General features: G+C 41.2%; 2 protein-coding genes and 1 non-coding gene across 3 annotated transcripts; 2 read left to right on the top strand and 1 right to left on the bottom strand.

Moving 5' to 3' along the window:
- Nucleotides 1-488: 488 nt before the first annotated feature.
- LOC131245113 (uncharacterized) lies at nucleotides 489-4,641 on the top strand. Its single transcript, XM_058244337.1, has 9 exons — nucleotides 489-698; nucleotides 814-879; nucleotides 1,389-1,494; nucleotides 3,432-3,474; nucleotides 3,612-3,684; nucleotides 3,822-3,909; nucleotides 4,115-4,171; nucleotides 4,258-4,336; nucleotides 4,426-4,641. Exons 1-9 carry the CDS (start codon nucleotides 628-630, stop codon nucleotides 4,437-4,439), a joined length of 597 nt encoding a protein of 198 aa, XP_058100320.1. The 5' UTR covers nucleotides 489-627; the 3' UTR covers nucleotides 4,440-4,641.
- A 3,246-nt stretch (nucleotides 4,642-7,887) lies between these two features.
- On the bottom strand, nucleotides 7,888-15,517 carry LOC131245114 (aluminum-activated malate transporter 9-like). The gene is made up of 7 exons (XM_058244338.1): nucleotides 15,336-15,517; nucleotides 13,222-13,573; nucleotides 12,985-13,125; nucleotides 12,629-12,898; nucleotides 12,154-12,293; nucleotides 11,917-12,063; nucleotides 7,888-8,689 (listed from the first exon to the last, which is right to left on the bottom strand). The coding sequence occupies exons 2-7, from the start codon at nucleotides 13,511-13,513 to the stop codon at nucleotides 8,075-8,077; spliced, it is 1,605 nt and encodes a 534-aa protein (XP_058100321.1). The 5' UTR covers nucleotides 13,514-13,573; nucleotides 15,336-15,517; the 3' UTR covers nucleotides 7,888-8,074.
- A 5,141-nt stretch (nucleotides 15,518-20,658) lies between these two features.
- On the top strand, nucleotides 20,659-20,730 carry TRNAG-UCC (transfer RNA glycine (anticodon UCC)). Its single transcript has one exon. It is a non-coding gene; the product is annotated as a tRNA-Gly (tRNA).
- Nucleotides 20,731-21,996: the final 1,266 nt, after the last annotated feature.

A 21,996-nucleotide genomic window follows, 5' to 3' on the forward strand; every position in this document is an offset into this window, starting at 1 on the left:
TTAGGCGTGATCCAAAAAATGAAGCAGCTCCAAATCCCAGATGGACCATAGTATAGGAAACAGTGGTGATTGACCATTAAAAACTTCTTGTGGGCTACAAAAGCTTTGGATCAAGATGATATATGCGTGGTCTCTTCATCTAGGTGTTTGTGACCTTATCAACAGGTTGGATGGAAAATTCGCATCCAGGTAGAGTCCTTGAATTTTTAATGGTGGGGATCCAATCACGACTGTTTCCTGTGGTGTGGTCCATCTAACATTTTCCTCAGCTTCATTTTTTGTTATCATGCTGAAATGAGCTTTAAAAATGGTAGGACGGTGTGGATTTAAGGTACATATATCACTGTAAGTCCCACAGTCAGAGGTCCCACCCACCTCGGTGGATCCGGGTTTCACCAAATCCGCAGCCGGAGCACTTATGTGGGTCCCTGGCAACGCAGTCTGGATCGTTAGTCGCGACAGACACAGCGAATTCTAATAATCCCAAGCAATTTACGAACTGAGTCGTCTTTTCAGTCGCGACAGAAAGAGGCGATTTAAAACCCTCCCTCCTCCTTCCACCTTCACCGGTTTTAGGGTTTAGAGGCAGTTGCGAATTTGACCCTCGTTCAAGTGTTATTTACAGAAATGGGAAGGGCGAAGAAAGCCCCGAAATTCGCAGTCACGAAGAAGCTCGTCAGTTCGAAGACCCTTCGCAAGTAAGTAGCTCTACTCGTTTCTTCTTTCTTCTTCTTGAAAAATCAAAATCTGATTTTCTAATTCCTATTCCTAGTTTATTCTCTCTTTTTTATTTTATTTTTTCTGCGTTTTCAGATACAAGGAAGAGGTTCTAAACCCTAAGAAGAAAGATCTCGAAAAGGAAAGCCTCCCCCGAAACGTGTAAGTTTCAGATATTGCTTCTTCTGTTTTTAGAAAAACTTTGATACTCTGGCAGAGTGTGGTAGATGATACGCAGGCCCTTGGAAATTACTTAGGAATTGCATACATGGGTTACAAGTAATTCAAATTAAACTGTCGAAATTATGGGTCAAAGTTTAGACATCATGAACTAAATTTTACATTTATTTGATTATGTGATTATTGGATCTGTGGGCACTTATCGGACGGTTAAAAATGAAAAATATCCAATGCTCCTATTTCGAAAAACAAGTGTCCACCAATCAGAGGTTAGGATTGCTCAACCAATCTGACTTTGGGGCCGTGACCTATCGACAGTGGGATCCACAATTTACTCAGTTTAATTTGAGGTAATGTATGCCATGTTAAAATTTCTTAGTGCCTGCATATCGAGTGTCATATGCTGCCAGAGTATCAAATAACTCCTTTCTTTTTTTGGAATTATGTTTTTTCTTTCTTTTATATTGTTCCTTTTTTCGTTAATGTAACAGGCCAACCGTTTCATCAGCGCTTTTCTTCAAGCATAACACAGCTCTGGGCCCACCATATCGGGTCCTGGTCGACACAAACTTCATCAATTTCTCCATCCAAAATAAGGTCAGACTTATTTCTTTGTTAGTTATATTTGATCCAACAAAATTACCTACCAATGTTGAAAGGCTGGCATAGATTCAATTTGATGGGTTTCCTTAATTTTACTTTTTTGGAAAGGAAATTGTAATGGGGATATGTGTTTCTGTTCATTCAGTGGGATATAGAAATTCAGGCCTGATTAGTAAGCAGGCTGGGATCAGGTCAAAGTCATTTGATCTGGTGGGCCAGGCCAAATGCATCCTCCAATTTTGTGTGACCAGTCCATCTATGGCTTTTCCGTTGCGAATCTGTCCTGGCAGTTTTGGTGTTATGGTAGGAAGCTGTAAAGGAGAGCCAGGCCCACATGGTAAGGATGGTTTTTGGAGGGTGGAGGCGACATGAGTAGGGAGGCGAATCTCCACCTGTTTCCTTTATGTATTACCAGTATTGGGACTTCATTCCCTTGCCCTTCATGTATATTTTGTTTCTTTATTTGAATAAATTTTTTGTCAATCATCAAAGAGAAAAAAAGAAGAAGAGTATTTCTCAAAGTGCAGATACATTTCTTGCAGTTTTAAATTAATACTTAACTGCAATTTAGAGCCCGAGGCCTCAATATAAATACCACTGATTTTCTTTTGTGAGAAAGCAATGCTGCAGATGCCTCTTAAAAAAAAGTAATGCTATAGAAGAAAAATGCAATTTGTGATTTTCACTTCCTTTTTTTTTATATAAAATTTTTAGTTTAATAATTTCAATTCATTTTTATAGTGCATTGAATGCAGCCTGGAAGTACCACTTAGAGAATTCTTGTTCCTAATTTGTAGCTTGCGTACTCTTGTTTATTTTCGTGCTAGTTTGGTTTGAAATTTAATGTATTAGACCAACAATGAAATGGTGTGCTATGCCTTGTTATTTGGGATCTTTTCTTTCAACCTTTGACTGCATAATTGGTTTTGCCGTTGCAAATCTGGGACAGGCAGGGATGCTTTCACCTTTTGGGTCTGCCTTGAAATTTTGCCAATTGGAAATTGGGGTGAAAATTCTATATCTTGTATGAGAAGGTTCATGAAATTTGTCTCTTTTGAGACATCTGACCATCATCATCATCTAAGCCTTATACCAACTACTTTGGGTCGGCTACACAATTCCTTTTATGCCAGTTCACTCTATCAAGGACCACATCCATAGTTAAACCATAGGTCATCAAATCTTTTCATACTACCTCCACCCATTTCCTTTTGGCCTTCCTGTTGCTCTTTTTAGAGCCTTCAACTGGCATTGACTACTCCTAACCGAGACAGTTCTTGTTCTCTGTTTCACATGATGAAACCATCCAAGTCTACTTCTCCTCATCTTCTTACCTACTGGTGTCACTCCTTTGTTCCCCCAAATACATTCATTTATATTTCTATACTTGTCTTGCCACTCATCAATCTCAACACCCTCATTTTAGCTGCAGTCATCCCATGAACATTTTGTTCTTTGACAACCCAACATTGTCCCATGGAGCATAACTTGTCTCACATCTATCTTATAAAATCTCCCCTTCATTTTGATTGGTAATTGGTATGCAGCGATCACATAAAACTCCTAAGGCACAACTCCACCTTTTACATGCAGCTTTAATTCTTTGAGCAATATCACATTCAATCTTTCCCATCTCCTGAATTATTGATGATGTCAAAACTGGTCATTTTGGGTTACTTCTTGATAAGCATTTCTGAGACATCTGAACAAATTGGAATTATTTGGAGAAGATTTCTAAAATCTGCACGGGTCCAAATGCATGGATAACCATCTTTTTTTGCCGCTTCTGCCAAAATATCAGTAATGCTTGCTGTTTGTGGTTCATCCAAATGCACCCTAACATGATAATTCTTGTTGGCAAGATGTATAGGTTCCAAATTCACATATTTAGTAGTTATTCTGTGTGACTAATGAGTTGCAGTTGCTTGTAGTTGGACTTGGAGAAAGGAATGATGGACTGCTTATATGCAAAATGTGAGTTTGCAATTAGCTTTATTACAATGCCTCGTTTCAATTGATGTTCTTTATTACCATTCCCGTTATATTCCGATGGTGTTGTGAATGCAAATTTTCTCAATAGCTGTTGATTTGTTTTTGCTATTTTGATCAAGGCACCCCTTGTATCACGGACTGTGTCATGGCAGAGCTTGAAAAATTAGGTCAGAAGTACCGGGTTGCTTTGAGGTATCCACCTGCACAATTAATTGATAAAATTCCCTTTTTTTCTCTTTCCTGATAACTTAATTGCACAGATTCATTAGGGTACATTCTCTTATTGACCCAATACTCTAAGAATGAAGCTACTTTTGTTTTGGTTATAGGATTGCCAAAGATCCTCGGTTCGAAAGGCTACCTTGCACTCATAAAGGAACCTATGCAGATGACTGTATTGTTGAGAGGGTTACTCAGGTATGATAAGACATCTGGCTATCACCGCATATTTTATTTGCATGATTAGAATTTGAATCTGGCAGTGCATTTCTTTAGAAAATTGGACTCCCTCACTCACACACAATGGAAGTAGAAGCAAGATATACCATCATCATAAAGGATTGATGAACTATTCATTTGTGATTTTAGTCCAAGAAATTTAACTGACTCATTTTGTGGACAGCATAAGTGCTATCTAGTCGCTACATGCGATAGAGACTTGAAGCGAAGGATTCGCAAGGTATAAGAGATGGATTGGTAATGGAGTACATTTTATCTGATTTCATTGAATGCATCCAACTCATGAAATTGCTTGATTGCGAACAGATCCCGGGTGTGCCTATTATGTATATCACTCAACATAAGTATTCGATCGAGCGCCTGCCTGAAGCAACTATGGGTGGAGGTAGGCTAGGAGCTCTTGCTTTTGTTCTTTCTGCCTTTGTGCTCGATTTAATTTTCTCTGAGATGCATCTGCCATATGTTTTGTCTCAGCTCCAAGATTTTGATACTAGACAGAGTCAGCAACAGGAACACCGTTGCAGAAGCCTGCTATATTTCGCCCAATCCTTTCAACTTTTGAAATTTTACGTCACCGAAATGTACGCATTATATCATGGATATTCTTTTTCCTTCTCCAGTGTAGTTGATATCCGTTGAATGTTTATCTTACCGATCTTTTAAAAAAATGTGGTTAAGATTAGCAGTCCATTACCCTGTGAAATGATTCTGATCTCTATTGAGGGGTGAGATTTGAGATGGTCAGTTGTCATGCTTCGCAAGCCCCTATACCTACATCGAGTTGTTTTTTTAGTGCACTTTGATTCACATCTTTGTCATTGTATTGAAACTGGTCCGACATAACTAGCTGACCTGCAGGCTGTGCGATATCTGTATCCACGACTGGCTGTGTGGGCAGGCCCAACCATTCATTATGAAAAATGAGTTGGATACCATGCATTGAGATCAATTTCCGGTAAAGACCTTCCGATACAGAGTCGATAGTCTTTCGTGCTTTTTGGCGCCAGCATCTCATCAAACAGACTCTCCCATAGTTCCAAAATTCGCCAACTCAGAACTCAGCCGAGTTAAGTTGGCCGAGTTTTGGAATATCTTGCATCTACTTCCATCGTGTGTGAGTGAGGGAGTCCAAAATAAAATAAAATAAACTATATTTTTTGTATGAAATACAGCAAACTCCGTTGATGTATGAGGAATTATGTGATATACATCAAACGCATCCACCGTACATGTGGCATGCACGTATGCTGATTCGGCCTTTCTCAACGTAGAATCAGTAGGATCATTACAGCTGATGGGGCACTGCCCAAAAACCACACTAAAATTGAACGACCCCAAAGTTTGGATTTTGGCATTGAAATTGGACTACGGCCGTTCGTTCATGTCCATGGACAGGACGGCTTGGATAATATGGAACGTATAAAAAAAAAAAGAAGAAGAAAAGATTTAAGATTCAATTTTCCCCAAGGGCTGCCAACGGGCGTGCCCTATTAGAAATTTTGATTGTGCTTGACTAGGTCCATACCCAGGCCCGCCCATGGACGGGCCCTATTTATTGAGCAACCAAACAGGAATCAAGTGTATATTCCCACAACTAACTATATGGACGGTGGAGGAATAGTATCTACAATAATTTCAAAGGTTCTTTCACTAAATTGCCAAATCACCAACTGAAAAATCTACGGTCCGAGAGACGAGTAATAGGATTGGGGCCAATGATCTTAGGGCTTGTTTGTTTAACCATTTATTATGGTATATTCTGGTAAATAGGTAATGATCTCTTTTAACATCTGTTTAGAGAGGGATGGAAATCATGAAGTAAAGCATCTCACAGATTTTCTAGGTAAATGTCATGGGTGCCGCTATGATTTATGTATATAATCCACGCCATCCATCCGTTTTACCAGCTCCTTCTAGGGCACGAGCCTGAAAACGAGGCAGATTGTAAGCTCAAGTGGACCACGCCATAGTAAACAAGGGGATAATAACCTCACGAGGCAGATTCCTTCATGTCCATGGACAGGACGGTGGCTTGCATCACGTCATTTTGATTTCCACTTTTTCGTTTGGTGCAGCTCACCCGAGTTTTGTATCTGCCTCAATTTTAGCATCACGGGTCATATTTTGGCCTTTCAAAACAGATGAACGGAGTAGATTTGTCACAGAAATCTCTGTGGCCCCCACACAACCCCGGGCACAGGAATATATGTGACAATCCACTTCCGAAATTATTATTTTTTTTGTTAAAAAAGCCCCATGTGGAGGCAATTGAAATGCTTGTCTTGCAAGCAACAGTCTGTTACTCTATCACTGCAATGTAATTTCTTTCAACCAGCAAACGTACGACAAACATGGCTGTTAATATTTGCCCATCTTCATTTTCAGGATCATGACCTAAATGAGTTTTCAAAACGGATGGACGGCGCGGATATAAGGAACATACATCACGGTGGGCCCATAATCAGGGATCCCACCCCACCTCGGTGTGTCCGAGATCCATCCAAGCCGCCCACTAAGATCCTTAGATAATTGGATGGCCCACTTTGAGTTATGGTACCAAAGTGGGCCCCAAATGGTAGATGTTATTTCTTTATGAAAAGCAACGTATGGTACGTCTTAAGGAAATGAATGCTGCATGTATACATTAAATGAAAGAATACCCCAAGCTTGGACGGCCAAGATCTTCCTACCGCGGGGATTCTATGGTCGCCGTCCATCTATGCTACGATCAGTACTTGCGTGTTGCATCTGGCAAGTGATTTCTCATAAGAAGAAACTAAAAACTCTGCGGGGCCCAGTGTGAATTCCACCCCTCCATTAGAAAGTGGGCCACCACAAAGTAAATAATTGGAATAGGACGCCAACCATTGAAACCTTTGTGGGTAATGATAATGTTCATATGCCATCCAAACCGTTCATAAGGTGAGTACCCCAAGATGAAAGGGAAAACACAAGATCGGCCAGATCCAAAAGTTTACTGGGTCTCAGGAAGATTCCAATGGTGGAGATTCAAATCCCCACCGTTTCCTGTGGTGTAGCCCAAGTAGCCCAATTGAGTTTTGGATCTTCTTGGTTTCTTGGATCACCACATAGGAAGTGGACAAATCCAAAGATCAAGTGGACCACACTGCAAAAAGCAGCAGGGGATTGTGTCTACCATTGAAACCGTTTTGGGGTCATAAAACTTTTGGATCAATATGATATTTGTTTTTCGTCTTATTCCATATCTGTTTGACCTATTGAACAGATATGACTCATTTTTGAGCTCATACTCTAAAATAATTTAGCTAACTGCATGAACGATGTGGATATACTAAATACATTATTGTGGAGCTCATGTAACTTTGATATCCTTATTCTAAAAATTCAGAGTTAGAGGAGGGTAAGCACTATATTTGCACGAGAGTGCCCACACCCAACCCAACCTCGGGTTAGGAGTTCTTAACCCAAGCCTAACCCAAGTGGCTCAGTTGGGTTGGTCGGGTGGATACATGCTAATATTTCTTTATCACATTAGTCTATTATACTTACAATTTTATTAATTATCTATATAGTTATTTATAGTATAGAACTTCATTTTTTTAAAAAAAATTAACAACTATTCCTTTAAAAGTCGTGTTGCATTGTACACATTTTATTTGAAAAATAGAAATTCGGCATATCTCGTTAGCTTGAGTCATTGAAAATGATGTAGACGAATGAAACGCAATGGCCTTAGAATTTCTTGTGCCTTAACACAGACTATTCATATTCAATTAAATTTATAAGTAACTTATATATAGATCGGGTTTGGTTTGGTTTGATTTGGGTTGAGTTGGGTTGGGTTGGGTCGGGTCGGGTCGGGTCGGGCAACTGAAACTTCAAACCTGAGCTCGACCAAGTTTTATTGGGCTGGCGTTTGTATAAAATAAGCTTATTCCACTGGTCTCCTAGTAGTCAGTTAAAAAATAAAATAAAATAAAAAAGCTATATTTACTTTTATACAGCAGTATAAACAGTAATAAAGGAGGAGATTTTATGGAAATGGAACAAAAGACAAGAGGTTTATATGTCAAAAATCCAATAACAAGCCAGCGGATGATGATGTTTTGCCATCACTCTTTTTTTCTTTGTTTAAACCAAGTTACGATGATGGGATCAGTTCTTGGTCGATACCTTCATTCTTAAAATTAGCCATCCTTGCAAGCTCATCAACGGCCTCAACCAGGTGATCAAGACGGGCGACGAACTCAATGAGCAGAGAGGTGAAAGTGGCCAGCGATAGTGCGGTGGTGCTCTCGAGTGCTCGCATCTTCGGGACAAGGCTCGTGGTAATCCCTCCCTCTTCTTCAAATTCATCCACCTCTCTCGATGGCCATGAATGGAGTCGCCTTTGTTGCTTCCTCATTATCTCATGGTAGGACTCAGTTGGAGCTACAGGAGCTATAGCTGTTGAGGGAGGCGGTGTGTTCAAGGGTAGCTCTTGCTCGCCACTGTCACCAAGGGTGGTGGAGTGTTTGATGGGTGTTGGCTTGGACAAGAGATCCAAATCATGGCCCGCCGTGAGGAGGTAAGAGTAGTGCATGTCTATGGACCGTTGGAGGCGTTCGGTAGAGATATGGACACTCTTTAGTAGAGAAGTTTGAAGGGTGTGTTTCATGGTGTGGATGTCCTTGCTCAAGCTCCTCACAAGCGCCGCTGCCTTGCTACTTGCGTCTCGGATCTCTGATTCGAACGTGATTCGAAGGTTATATGGTGCCTGAAAAATGATGAAGATAACATCAATTACATTCCCTCTTGCACTTAATAGAAAATAGGCCTAGTTTGATTCAGCCAAGTACTTTAGTGGCTCAGATGTGCCCAATTAATTGGCAGACATGTGGGCCAGGGGTGAATGGACATAGCTAAAAAGATTAAAACGTTGTTAGATGGAAGAATGATGGTGGGCCACATTCAATGTGCAAATGTGATTTGCCTGATAAGTGGACACACGTGATTTTTGGGGCTGGGCACGATCATCTCAGGTCTGATTAATGGACAGCTCTTAGTGATTTTTGGGGCAGGGCACGTCTGATTAATGGACAGCTCTTATCTAGCATGGTTGAGGCATTTCGGTTGCAATCTTCAAAGGTAGGGCGGGTTCTCCTGATTTTATTTTATTTTATATTTTTTGCACGCCAGTTAGTGTACACGTGCAGCCCTTTTGAATGGATGGGCCTGACTACTGAGCTCAATGATCCTTAAGTGGGGTCAACCTTTTTGGATGGCTTGTATTATGTACTGATTTGAGGCTCGAAAATTTTCTAAATTACATTTACAAGACTTTAAGACTTCTATTAGATAGGCCTCCATGATTATTGGCTCAGATTGATTAAAACCTATTAACCGTTTGATATTTGGGTTGAGCACACTGGCCTTCTAGAAGTTCTGATCAGTTTAGATACGCGACATATGGTGAGCTTTGAATTTACTACGTATCCAGAGTAGCAGGATTACGATCTTTCCAGCTATATCCGTATTATCTGATGGTTGTAAAGATCTGATTAGCAGTACCAAACAAGGATATATAGAAAAATGCAAGAGCCATCACTTTTCGGGTCCATTCATCGTATAGTTGTGATCCTCTGGTTAGTGTTATTTGTGAACCAACTGGATGACATGGATTGCTATATACATCTTTGTACTCACCATTCATCTGGTGGGCCTCTATGGCGATGACTGTTATCAAATAATCCTGACCACCCAATATTATTCAACTTTTTTGTTATATCACGAATCTATAATGAGCCCCACAGAATGAATTACTCCAGCATTTCGTGTGGACGGCTCACCCAAGTGGGGCTTTAACCCCAAAACTTCTCCTCTTATTCTTCTTCTTTTTAATGGTAGTCCATTGGGTGGGCCACTGCCTCACTGGACCAGGATTGCTTGCAACCAGTGCCTGTAGAAACCCTCATGTGGTTTAATGAAAAAGCTTCCTATTCACTTCTCAAATATGGGGCAGTAGTTAAAAAAAAGTACAAAAAATGCCATTTCATGTGAACAAATCCTTGCCTTTTACTCTACGCCTACATCTGGCAGGCATTGACGGAAATTTTCCACTGGGCTCAGTTGCCGGCAGGCCCATCTTGCATCACCCAACACCCATTAGGTGGGCCACTGCCTCACCCATCGGTGCATGGTAAATCGATCCAAACTTAGATGCCAGTTGGGTTGTAAATTACTAAGGGTATCCGGATCCCATGCTTGCTATAAGTAGAAAATTCCTGTTTTTCTGTATTGTGATTGGTCCACATCATTATTAAATGCATTGTGATTGGTCCACATCATTATTAAATACAGTGTATAATGATGTGGCCCAATTAAATTGCAACAAACAGAATTTAATTTTCTACTTGTGGCAAGCAGAGGATCTGGATTCAAACTAAGGAGTCGTTTGGCAGCATATGGATTTGAATTTGACTATGAGAATCTGGGTACGAGATTTTATCTGCATTTGAATTTTCAATCCCCTGAAAATTGGCAGTTTAGATTTTGACTTGAAGGGACTTCAAAAGAGTGGAGAAAGCATTTAAGACACTTTGACAGGCAGCAAGGGCTTTGGGCTTAAGCATCGACGCATATAGTATAAGGTTCAAGGCACGAGCCCAGCGGAGGCTGGCATGGGGTTAACCCAGAAAGCCCATGCCCGAGGCTATAACAATTGGTCGGGCCCACACCAGACCGAAAATTGATCAATTTCGGATAAGGTCCTATCTCGCACGTGAAAATATTCATCACAGAGAATCTACCAAATGGGATCCACCTAATGAGTGGCTTAGGTTCCACACTTAGCAAGTGGGGCGCAAGTCGCTTGCAAGGAGCCATGTATCACATGGATCTACATTCGCAATCCCCGACCGTTGCTTTTATGCTTTCCTCAACTAGCCGACACTGTATATACACACTTTTAAAGCGATCATTTATAATAACAATAAAAATTTTTAAAAAAAAAAAAAAAAAAAACCTTACTTTTTCTATGAAATACAGCAAACTCTGTTAGTGTATGAGGAATTATGTGATATACTTTAGATTTGATCATCAAACGCATCCACCGTACATGTGGCATTCATGTATGCTGATTCGGCCTTTCCCAACATAGAATCAGTAGGATCATTACCGTTGATGGGGCACAGCCCAAAAACCACACTAAAATTGAACGATTCGAAAGGTTGGATTTTGGCATTGAAATTGGAGTACTCCAGCCGTTCGTTCATGTCCATGGACAGGACGGCTTGGATAATACGGAACGTGAAAAAAAAAGGAGATTTAAGATTCAATTTCCCCAAGGGCTGCCAACGGCATGATTTAAGATTTAAGATTTGATCCAGGCCCGGCCATGGACGGCACCTATTTATTGAGCAACCAAACAGGATAAAGTGTATATTCCCACAACTTACTATATGAATGTTGGAGGAATAGTATGTACAATAATTTCAAAGGTTCTTTAACTAAATTGCCGAATGACCAACTGCAAAATCTACGGTCCGAGAGACTAGTAATAGGATTGGGGCCAATGAACTTCTTGAATTGAAGGAGTCATCAAAGGAACTTGACAACTATTGGCACTAGTAGTAGCAGCTTGAATATTGTTACATTGAGAGTTAGGTAATGTTTTAGGGCTTGCCTATTTATTATAACGTTTTGAAAGCCGGACTTGACCAGGCGGTCCGACTTTTTAGACCGAAACCATCCAACAATACGGTCTGGCTCACCTGTTTTGTAAATAATAATAATAATATTATTATTATTATTATTAAATAAATGAATAAAAGAATGCAAATTTGCATAACGTAGTAGTTTTTGTTTTTAGAGAAACGGAAAAAAAAAAAAGAAAAAAAGAGGAGAAAATAAATTTCTTTTTCATTGTTTTTTCTTTAAAAAAAGGTGTCTAAGTGTGTCTATATATATATAGAGAGAGAGAGAGAGAGAGAGAGAGAGAGAGACCTGTATCTCCGAATGGAGCACGCCATGCAAAGCCATGACCTCGTAAGCACAGTGCCGGAGAACAGCACCAACCTTCACGTATTCCGACCATGGATACAAGAATTGCCAGAATCTCCCGTGCGGCGGCTCCCACTTCGCGGAGCTCGCCTGCAACAAACAATAACATGCAATGACTATCAGCATCTAAACAAAAACGCCGGTGCGGTTTATTGATGAAAATAGACGAAAAATGAATACCAACGATTCGAGTTTCGCCGATGAATTCAAAGTCGATCGGCACTGATGGAAAGCCGGCTCATCGGAAAAATCATCATCGACTGTCTTCGAGAATTCCGGTTGGTCTGATCCATCATCCTTCAGGTATTTTCTCACACACTCTGCGGTCAAAGATAACAACAAACAAGTCAACAGGGCTAGAAGATGTGGTCAAACTAGTATGTTACACGTGGTATACACGTATGTCGATCAAGACCAATCAAAGGGCACAATGGGACAGAGCATATCCAAAAATAACACTGATTGGACAATCCTAGCCATCGAATTAGTGTCCTTGTACCGGAAAAATGAAAACAAGTAGCCTTCCAAACTCAATGGCTCATATCAGATGGTTGAGATCATCTGATCAATGGAGCCTCTAATTTGGGCGGTCTCGATCGTTTTAGCACTTACGAAGTGTGGTCCCTGAAATCATAGATAAGTCAAAGAGGTTGACCTTCAAGAGAGTCAGCAACAGAGTCAAAGCTCTTGACCAACTCGCTATGAAGCTGCTCTCCTGCCCATATAGGGAAAACGAGGACATTCACCAGCACTGCTACAATCCCACCGATCGCGATCGAGTACAGCCGTTCGATGGCAGTCCGCAACGGATTCCCGATCCTATAGCCGGAGATGATGATCAAGCAGAAAGTGAAGAGAGTGACCCTGAAGCCATACTCGTACGGAACAAGGGATGGCCACTGCTTCAAGAACGACGTAAGTGCTCCTAGAAGAGAATCCAACCGTTAGATTCAAGCAAGGGACATGATCCTTTCATCATGATTAAAGAAATTGAGGTCTCTAAATATATACCGATCATGAAGATGCTGAAGCCGATGATGATGGGCTCTGCAACTCGGCCCGTGTACATGATCACTTGGATTACAGCAATGGCAATGATTCCAGCAAATACACTTCCGAGAGCTCGGTTGAATCCTCGATTGAAAGTCGCCCCTGAATGGGGTTACGATTGTAATAAGTGTAAGGTCTATGCATGTATGAATTGTATGTGTCATGTAATGATGTATCAGTATGTATGTATGGACGTACCAACGGTGTATTCGAACATGATGGCAACGGTGAGGATTGACCAGATGATGTTGGTGCCGAAGATATGGTAGGGTGCTCGAATCAGTATCAGCAATGACACCAAAACAACAGAAAGACCTACTTTCATTGAGAATATTACTCTGTTCCTGTCTTCTTTGGCAAACTCCCATAGGCTTTGAGTCCATCGCTTGAAGGAGAAGCCTGCATGGCCCACTTTTTTAGCCGATTTGGACCGTTGGAGATCTGATGCCATATAGATGTCGATTTTGATGCTTCCTTTCTTTCCATTCATTCCCTGAAGTGACGGAGCTTTTAGCCCTTGGTTTTGAGGCACTTCTGGAAGACGGCCCACCTAATCAAACGGCAAGGAAAAAATATCATTCACTTGTAAATTAGGATATTGGTACATGAGAGATGGAGTGGTTCGTTGCAGAACTCTTGCTACCATGGCACGTGTGCTTGGGATCCAGGCCTTTCGTAAGGTGGGGTCCACTACGAAGATGCCCCGATCTGATCATCAGGTGAGTTACATGTGTGTGAACGTGGATTAGCTGCGACCGGGATCCAGCCAGGTGGGTGCGACCCTGACTGTGGGGCCCACTAGGCCTTGTATATCCACGCTGTCCATCCATTTTTCCGGCTTATTATAGAGCACTGTACCAAAAATGAAGTACATTAAAATCTCAGGTGGACCACAGTAGGGATTGAATTCCCACCATTAAAAGCTTATTCGGGGCCACAAAAGTTTTGGATAAAGCTGATATTTGTATTTTCCTTTCATCCAAGTCTGTATGACCTTATCAACAGATTGGATGGCAAATAAACATTCCGGTGGAACCTAGGAGTTTTTAATGGTGAGCGTTCAATGAACAATGTTTCCTTTGGTGGTGTGGTCCAGCTGAGATACCATCTGCTTCTATTTTGGAACCATTCTCTAAATAAGTTGGCAAAACGTATTAAGGGAGTAGATATACAATCCATAAATGGAGGTGGGCCCCACGGTCAGGGTCTCACCCACCTGGCTGGATACGGGGTAGCAGCTAATCCAAGTTCCACGCGTGCACCTATGTTGGCCCTTGTTGTTTATTTTTCAATAGTAAATATTTCTCATATGCGTGTGGGCCACCTGATGAGTGGACCAGCTTGAGTTTTGGTCCATGGCATGTCCGCCAAGACCTGCCTGATGAGTAGCCCAGTTCTCGCACTCATGGCAGCGTGATACGTTCTACGGAGAATATTCCAAGACTGGGCCCCGCCCAGGCCTAAGATCCTGGAAACAGATTGGCTACTCCCCCTGCTACCAGCCAATGGCTGCTGGTCGGTGCTCTGTAGGCTCCACCATGATGTATGTGTTTCATCCATGCGGTCCATATATTTTTATAGATCATTTTATGGTATTAAACTAAAAATGAGTTATATCTCAATCACAAGTGGACCACATTACAGGAAACAGTGTTGAATGAAACTTTTTGGGGGCCATAAAAGTTTTGGATAAAGCTGATCTTTGTTTTTTCCCTTCATCTGGGTCCGTATGACCTAATCAACATATTGGATGTCAAATAAACAGTACATGGGCCTTAGGAGGATTTAAATGGTGGATATCCAAGCATTTTTTTTCTTCTGGTGTGGTCCATTTCAGGTTTATATCCCTCTCATTTTTTGTGTAAGTCCCTAAAATTATCTTTAAAAATGGATGAACGGAATGGATGAAACACATACATCATGGTGGGGCCCACAGAGCACCGACCATCAGCCCGTGGCTGATGGCAGGGGGAGTAGCCAATCCATTTCCTAAGATCCTCCTTCTTTGGCCCAAGGTTGGGTCCAGGCCTGACTTTTCAAGCACGGCGACCAGTGATGGAAGACTAAACAACTCCATTTCTTTCGATCCAGAGTCGAGTCGGGACTCAGCTGAGTGGCAGACCCAGCAAGATGGCCCAGCCCCACCGCACTGGTCTAACATAATCTCGAACCAGTACTGCTGGACTAGCAGCCCGTCCTGAACCAAGCTCAACTCTCTAGCTCGAAGGTTGGCGTGGACTGGGAGACCATCCAGGCCCAGTTGCACCTGCAGTTAGCCAGTTACCAAGAAACCTACTATCTCTATCACTTACAAGTAATCTCAGCCGTTGATCAGATGGGTTACAATCCGGTGATGGGAAGATTGGAGACTAGAAGTGGGACTGGGATGTTGGTTTTTTGGAAGGATATATGGTGACAAGGATGGTGAGATTTAAATAGAAGTGTGGAATGGATGGGGTGGTAATGCAAGTAGGAGAAGAAAGCATGTATGCAACTGATATAGCTATATAATGGCAAAGAATAATGCCAGAAATAATGCAAGGCAAGATGAAGTTGTAGAAAAAACACACATGGGTGAGAAAGATGCTTTTACTCCAATAATGCTACGTGGATGGAGAATTAGCATCTAACCACACACAATACATATGGTTTCGGTTTCCACACGCTGCGGACTCGCTTCAGAATCCTTCTAGAATTCTAAAAATACATGGACCAGATAATGGTAAATCAGACGACTTGAATTTCATATCTAAACATGTAATGAAATCCTCAAGGGTAGGCTACATGGATCCTTACTCTTGCACCTGTGGTAGACTCTCATTTTGTAAATTTATTTTTTTAGAAATAAGAAAAAATTTGAAATAAACACATTTAGTAAAACATTTAAATAAAAGTCTTTTTTAAAAAAAATAGTCAATCAAATGGGCGCACCTTTAATGACGACCGCCCATCATGTAGGCCTGTATTAGATTTTGTTCATTCATTGTTAGAGGCTAACCTTTAATGTAAACTATCCATTTATGTGGGCCCACCTTGACGTGGATCATCTATCATGTGAAGCCCACCTTGGTTGTGGGTTGTCCATCACGCTGGTTATTAAATGTGGATCACCAACCATGCAAAGCTGCCTTGGATGTGGATGTGAGGTGCTTATGATCATTAGGTCAATATTTGATGTGGACCATCCATTATGTGGGGCCCACTTTGATGTGGTCATCCAATCATGCAACCCCAACTTGTAGGTGAGCCGTCCATCATGCCGGACATTGAATGTGTATTGTCTATCACATGAGGCTCAACTTCAAAGGGGCCTTAGAGGCATGTCATTCATTGTTAGGGCTGACTTTTAATGTAAGTTATTTATCATGCGATGCCTACCTTAATACGGGTCATCCCTCCTACAGGGCCGATCACCAATGTTAATTGTCCATGACGTAGGGCTCACTTTCAATGCCCATTATTCATCATGCGGTGCCCAACTTCGATGTGGAGCACCATTCATTTCGTGGGCTCCACTTTCTAAAGGTTGTCCATCATCTAAGCGGAATCGAATCGGCTACTCCCCCTGCCAACAGCGATTGGCTGGTGGTCGGTTCTCTGTGGGCCCCACCAAGATGTATGTGTTTCATCCATGCCATCCATCTATTTTTATAGATCAAATTATGATATGAGACAAAAAATGAGTTATATTCCAATCTCTAATGGACCACATTACATGAAACAGTTTTGAATGAACATTGGCCATTAAAAACTTTTTGGGGGTCATAAAAGTTTTGGATCAAGCTGATATTTGTTTTTTCCCTTCATCTGGGTCTGTATGACCTGATCAACAGATTGGATGTTGAATAAACAGTATATAGAGCCTTAGGAGGATTTTAATGGAGGATATCCAACCATTATTGTTTTCCTGTGGTGTGGTCTGCTTTAGATTTTTATCCCTCTAATATTTTATACCAAGCCTTAAAATGATCTTTAAAAATGGATGAACGGCATGGATGAAATACATACATCATGGTGGGGCTCACAGATCACCGAACATCAGCCACGGGGCTGATGGCAGGGGCAGTAGCCAATCCGTTTCCCATCTAAGCCACCTTTCCATTAAAAAGACTTTTAAGCTAGTAGTGTTAATCATACGTTATACCCTATATAGAAAAAGGCAATCCATGGAAAATCAAGATCAAATCTCTCCTTTTGTAAATGTATTAGGAAAAATATTCTCATATACTGGCATGAGATGGAGGATTTTGCACCACACGTACGTGACGTGACCTTCATCAGCTGTGTTATACCGTGAACGTGACGAGACGGAAGCGGATTGCATAAAAGGAATCTTTTGGGGCCACCATGATGTATATTTTTATAAACGTCGTCCATCCATTTTCTCAGTTCATTTTAAGGGATGAGTCCAAAATTAGTCATCCAACGCTCAAGTGGACCACATCAAATAGTGAGCTTGGTTTGTGTTAAATGGACAAAGCATTACATGTAAACTGCATTAAATGCCAAAGTCATCTCTGGAGTGGTCCACTTGATCATTACATTTGCTTCATTTTTGTGCTCATGACTTAAAATGATACGAGAAAATGGATTGACATGGAGTGGATAAAAAGATACATAATAGTGGACCACACAGGAGCATATATGAACGGATTATTGTCCGTGCGGTGTCCGACGTAATCCGCTTCCTACCTGCCAAAAAATTTACTATGCCACACGTGTTTATTAAATACGGACGTCAGGAATTTCTATACGTATCAATTTCTGTTTTTTTACATGCGGGTGCTACGTAACTAGTAGACCAGCCTGGTTAATGGGCTAAGAAACCAGACAATGGGAGCAGCTTGATGAATGTCTTGGATTACCCTCGTGTAAGGTTCATTGCCACTTATCTATAGCAAGTGTTAAAAAATAAAAAAATAAAAAATACAAATTACAATTGATTACATTTCTGATGTTTATGAAAGATCTGCTAGTTCACGCTGCTGCAAGTGGATTGCGCAGTGCCACATGACATCAAGTTCCATGGGACACGCATGATGTATGTGTTATATCCAACCATTCTTCCACTTTTTGAGATCATTTTAGGGAATGGGCCTAAAAATGAGCCAAATCCAAAGTTCAAGTGGACCACATGCATATAGACTAGTGTGAATTGAATGCTTACCATTGAAAATGATGTATGTGTTATATCCAACCGTTCATCCAATTTTTGAGATCATTTTAGAGCAGCTTAAAAATGAGGAAAATCCAAAGCTCAAGTGGACCACACCACAAAAACTAGTGGGAATTGAATGTTTACCATTGAAAATTTCTTGTGGCCATGGGAGTTTTGGATCAAAGACTATATTTGTGTTTTCCCTTCACTTAAAATCCGTGTGATTGAATTGGTGAGATGGCAAATAAACATCATGGGATGGTGGGTGTGGTTGTCCCACTACCTTGTAGTGTGATTTACTTGAATTTTGTATCTGCTTTATTTTTGGGCGGATGCCCAATAATGATCCTTGACTTATGTGACAAAATATATATATATATATATATATATATATATATATATATATATATATATATATATATATATAGCACATACATCATGGTAGGCCCATAGAACTTGGTCACGTCAACACACTACATTTGCCACATGCGCGTAGCCTACTTGACCACTGAACAGAATATGGGGTCGACTGGGGAAGGGAGTACTGGAACAGACATGATGGGCTAATGTCATAAAATAAAAGTTATTCTATAACTGTTCCATATGGGTTCCACAATACTACGTGTACACGGTTTGCTATCGAACTCGTGCTAAAAGTGAGCTCCTCCCAAAAAACCAACCTTGATTTCTGCTCATGTCTTCATGGCTGGGCCATCCTTTGGACAGCTTGGATGTCCCACACATATGACATATTGGGATTACCCCATAAAAATTAAACGGATGGTCCTGATTTTTTATTTTATTTTTATGTTTTAGAAACGAAGGGGGAATATACTATTTTCTTCAGTTGCGTTTGCGGATGTTGTACACATCAAATGCAAGAGATACGGGCTCAAGGATTTTTTTAATGGTGGTGTGGTCCACTTGAGATTTGGATCTGCTTAAGGTTTGGTATCACGTACTAAAATGATAGAGAAAATCGATGGATGGTATGGATATACAAAAATAAAAATCATTAAAATGGGCCAACCGGTTTACACCTAATCGCTTTCAGTGTTGTACCCATTAATAGAAGATTTGAGGTAAGTGGAAAATACTTTTTTTTTAAAAAAAAAAAAAAACAAGAGTAAGGTGCACATGTTCTATTCGCATCTGGTTCTTGAAATGCCATTCACGCCACCATATAAATGCTTTTTTCATAGGAATAGCCATGGGAGCGGATTCGGTGACGCCGGGGTCTCACCCAACAAGGTAAGCCATCACGTGTAAATCTCAGTATATTGAGAAATATAAAAGAACATTGCTAAATCCCACTACTTCCACTGGTCCATTTCTTTCCAAATCCAGGCTGTTCATCAGGCCACTTGGATTTTACCAGATGGGTCGATTGTTTCTAACCGTCGAATTTCTCTTTACCCATGTGGCACACGTGATGAATGTATTGGAATGATTTTTTGGGTTACAATGGGCACATCGCGACACTCGCAAGATGAACGGACTGGATTTTGTACATACGTGCTGTATTGACACGTGTGTGGAGAGAAAATTGTGAGTCAAACGAACGGGAGCATGTCCATTTTATATGGTGCCGCAGGAATCCTGGCTCATCTGAATAACGATTATGAAAGCTTTTGGGGGTTAGCTAAAACGCGTTTTCAATGAAAATATTCCATTTCATTCGACACAATCCTGTAAGCTAATGAAAATATTCCTTCAGATGTGGTTGTTTTTTGTGATGGTCATTTCTGCAAAAAGAAATTCCTTACGGATGCATCAGGTGACAAGGGAGCTTCCTGGGTGGTGACCCCAACATCACGTAGCTCCATAGTGTCTGGATGAATGTGTTTTATTCACGTTCTGTTTGCCAGCTCATTTTAGTGCACATGGCCAAAATTGAAGCATATTCGAAGCTCTAGTGGACCACTACAGAAAACGGTGGGGATTGAACCTCCACCGTTGAAAGCTTTTTAGAGCCAGGTAAGTTCTGAATCAAGATGATATTTGTATCTTACCTTCGTAGGGGCCTATGTGACCTTATGAACAGGTTGGATACAGTGTAGCCCTGGAAAGTTTCAATGGTAGACGTCATTATTCCCACTGTTTCTTGTGGTCACTTGAGTCCACGTATACTTCAATTTTAGAAATATGGCATAAAATGTGTTCGAAAAATAGATGGAGACCTAGATAAAACACATACATCACGGTGAGCCCCACAGCATACTGACAGCACGCAGCTACCAGGTGTTGGGTTCACCACGCAATCCGCAGCGGCTGTAGGACCTAGATCATGCATCCATCATAGATTGCCTTGCACGTATTTCAGTCTGTGTGGTTCAAATCATGGCCTTGCACGTATTTCCGTCTGTTCGATTCAAATCATCTGACACCATCAGTCTGTGCGGTTCAAAACATCTGACCGGTCTTGATTGTTACGTGGAATTTGAGTTTAGATTAAACTTGTAATATTTTCTCAACAAGCGTTTGTAGTCCAACGGTTAGGATAATTGCCTTCCAAGCAATAGACCCGGGTTCGACTCCCGGCAGACGCATTTTTTTTCTTTTTTCTTTGTTTTTTTTTAATTTCACCATACACATTTCAGTGCTTAGACCTAGACCATTCACATGCTGGGCCACGACATGGATGCAACAGGATTTTTGAAAGTTTTCATTTTCTAAGTTTTGGTTTCGTGAACCTCTCACGTGGCACTCATGTACGAGCCCAGGCAATCATCAGCTGGTCCATAACACTGATGTGGCTTATAGCGCACAAAATGGAAGAAGGATGCCCCTAGCCATCTTGACCCTGGCTACCCTTTTTCACTTTTTTTTTTACACGCACAAGCACCCCACACAGTCACACTAGTGGAATTTCACCACCTATGGATACTCGAACCCTTGACGGGGTGTTGAAACTCCTAAGAGTCTACCACCCGAGCAAAAGTAAGGATCCCTTTTTCACTTAACCCAAGCCCCTGACATCCCTTTTTCGCTTTAGCCCAGGCCCCTTGGGCCAATGGACCATCACCGTCTGCATTTGGATATGATTCTTATCTTAGGCCCGTTATCGGGTTTCATCATTAACTTAAGCCCAACTAGTAAAACAGGTCCAATTATTGCATGGGCCATCCTTTGGTTGACCCTGACGAAGTTGTTGGCACCCCTGTCACAAGCGTGGCTCACCTTTCGATGGTTCACCACAATAAGCTGGTGGGCCGATCATAGATGGTCATTCCTTAAAAACATAACTCATGAACACTTGACCCTTGTCGTGGTCATTGAACTTTTTCAGTTTTTTTCTGATTGAATGTGGACCATTGGATGAATCACAGGAAGCACATGTGCACCCATGATGGGACCCACCAGATGAAAGGTTTTGCTTGAAGCATCTACAGATTGGAGAATGATTTGGACGCACATTAGATCTGCGGGACCTGTTGGGAAGCGCGGAAGGTGAGCCCTCAAGATCTGACGGTCTACACGATGTTTGGAACCTTTACAAAGCAGAAGAACGGTGCTCCAACGGCCCGCCTATCTACTACTGGAGCAGATGGAACTATTCACACCTCTGATCCTACGGTATATAGTGGTCCCGGATTACGATCTATGAATCAGATCGTCCCAAGGACAAGCTAAGATGGACAGACTCTCGTGCACAATGTTTCTCTCTCCGTATACTCTCAGTATTTTGTATATCTTATATTTATGCGAGAGAGAGCGCGTGCCTTTTATAGGAAAGGAAGGGAGATTGGATGAGACCATATCATCCGGTCTTATCCCTATCTCCTATCATAAATCAAATTCAATTTTGAATTTGA

Source organism: Magnolia sinica, chromosome 5 (genome assembly GCF_029962835.1).
Source record: "Magnolia sinica isolate HGM2019 chromosome 5, MsV1, whole genome shotgun sequence".
Classification (NCBI taxonomy): domain Eukaryota; kingdom Viridiplantae; phylum Streptophyta; class Magnoliopsida; order Magnoliales; family Magnoliaceae; genus Magnolia; species Magnolia sinica.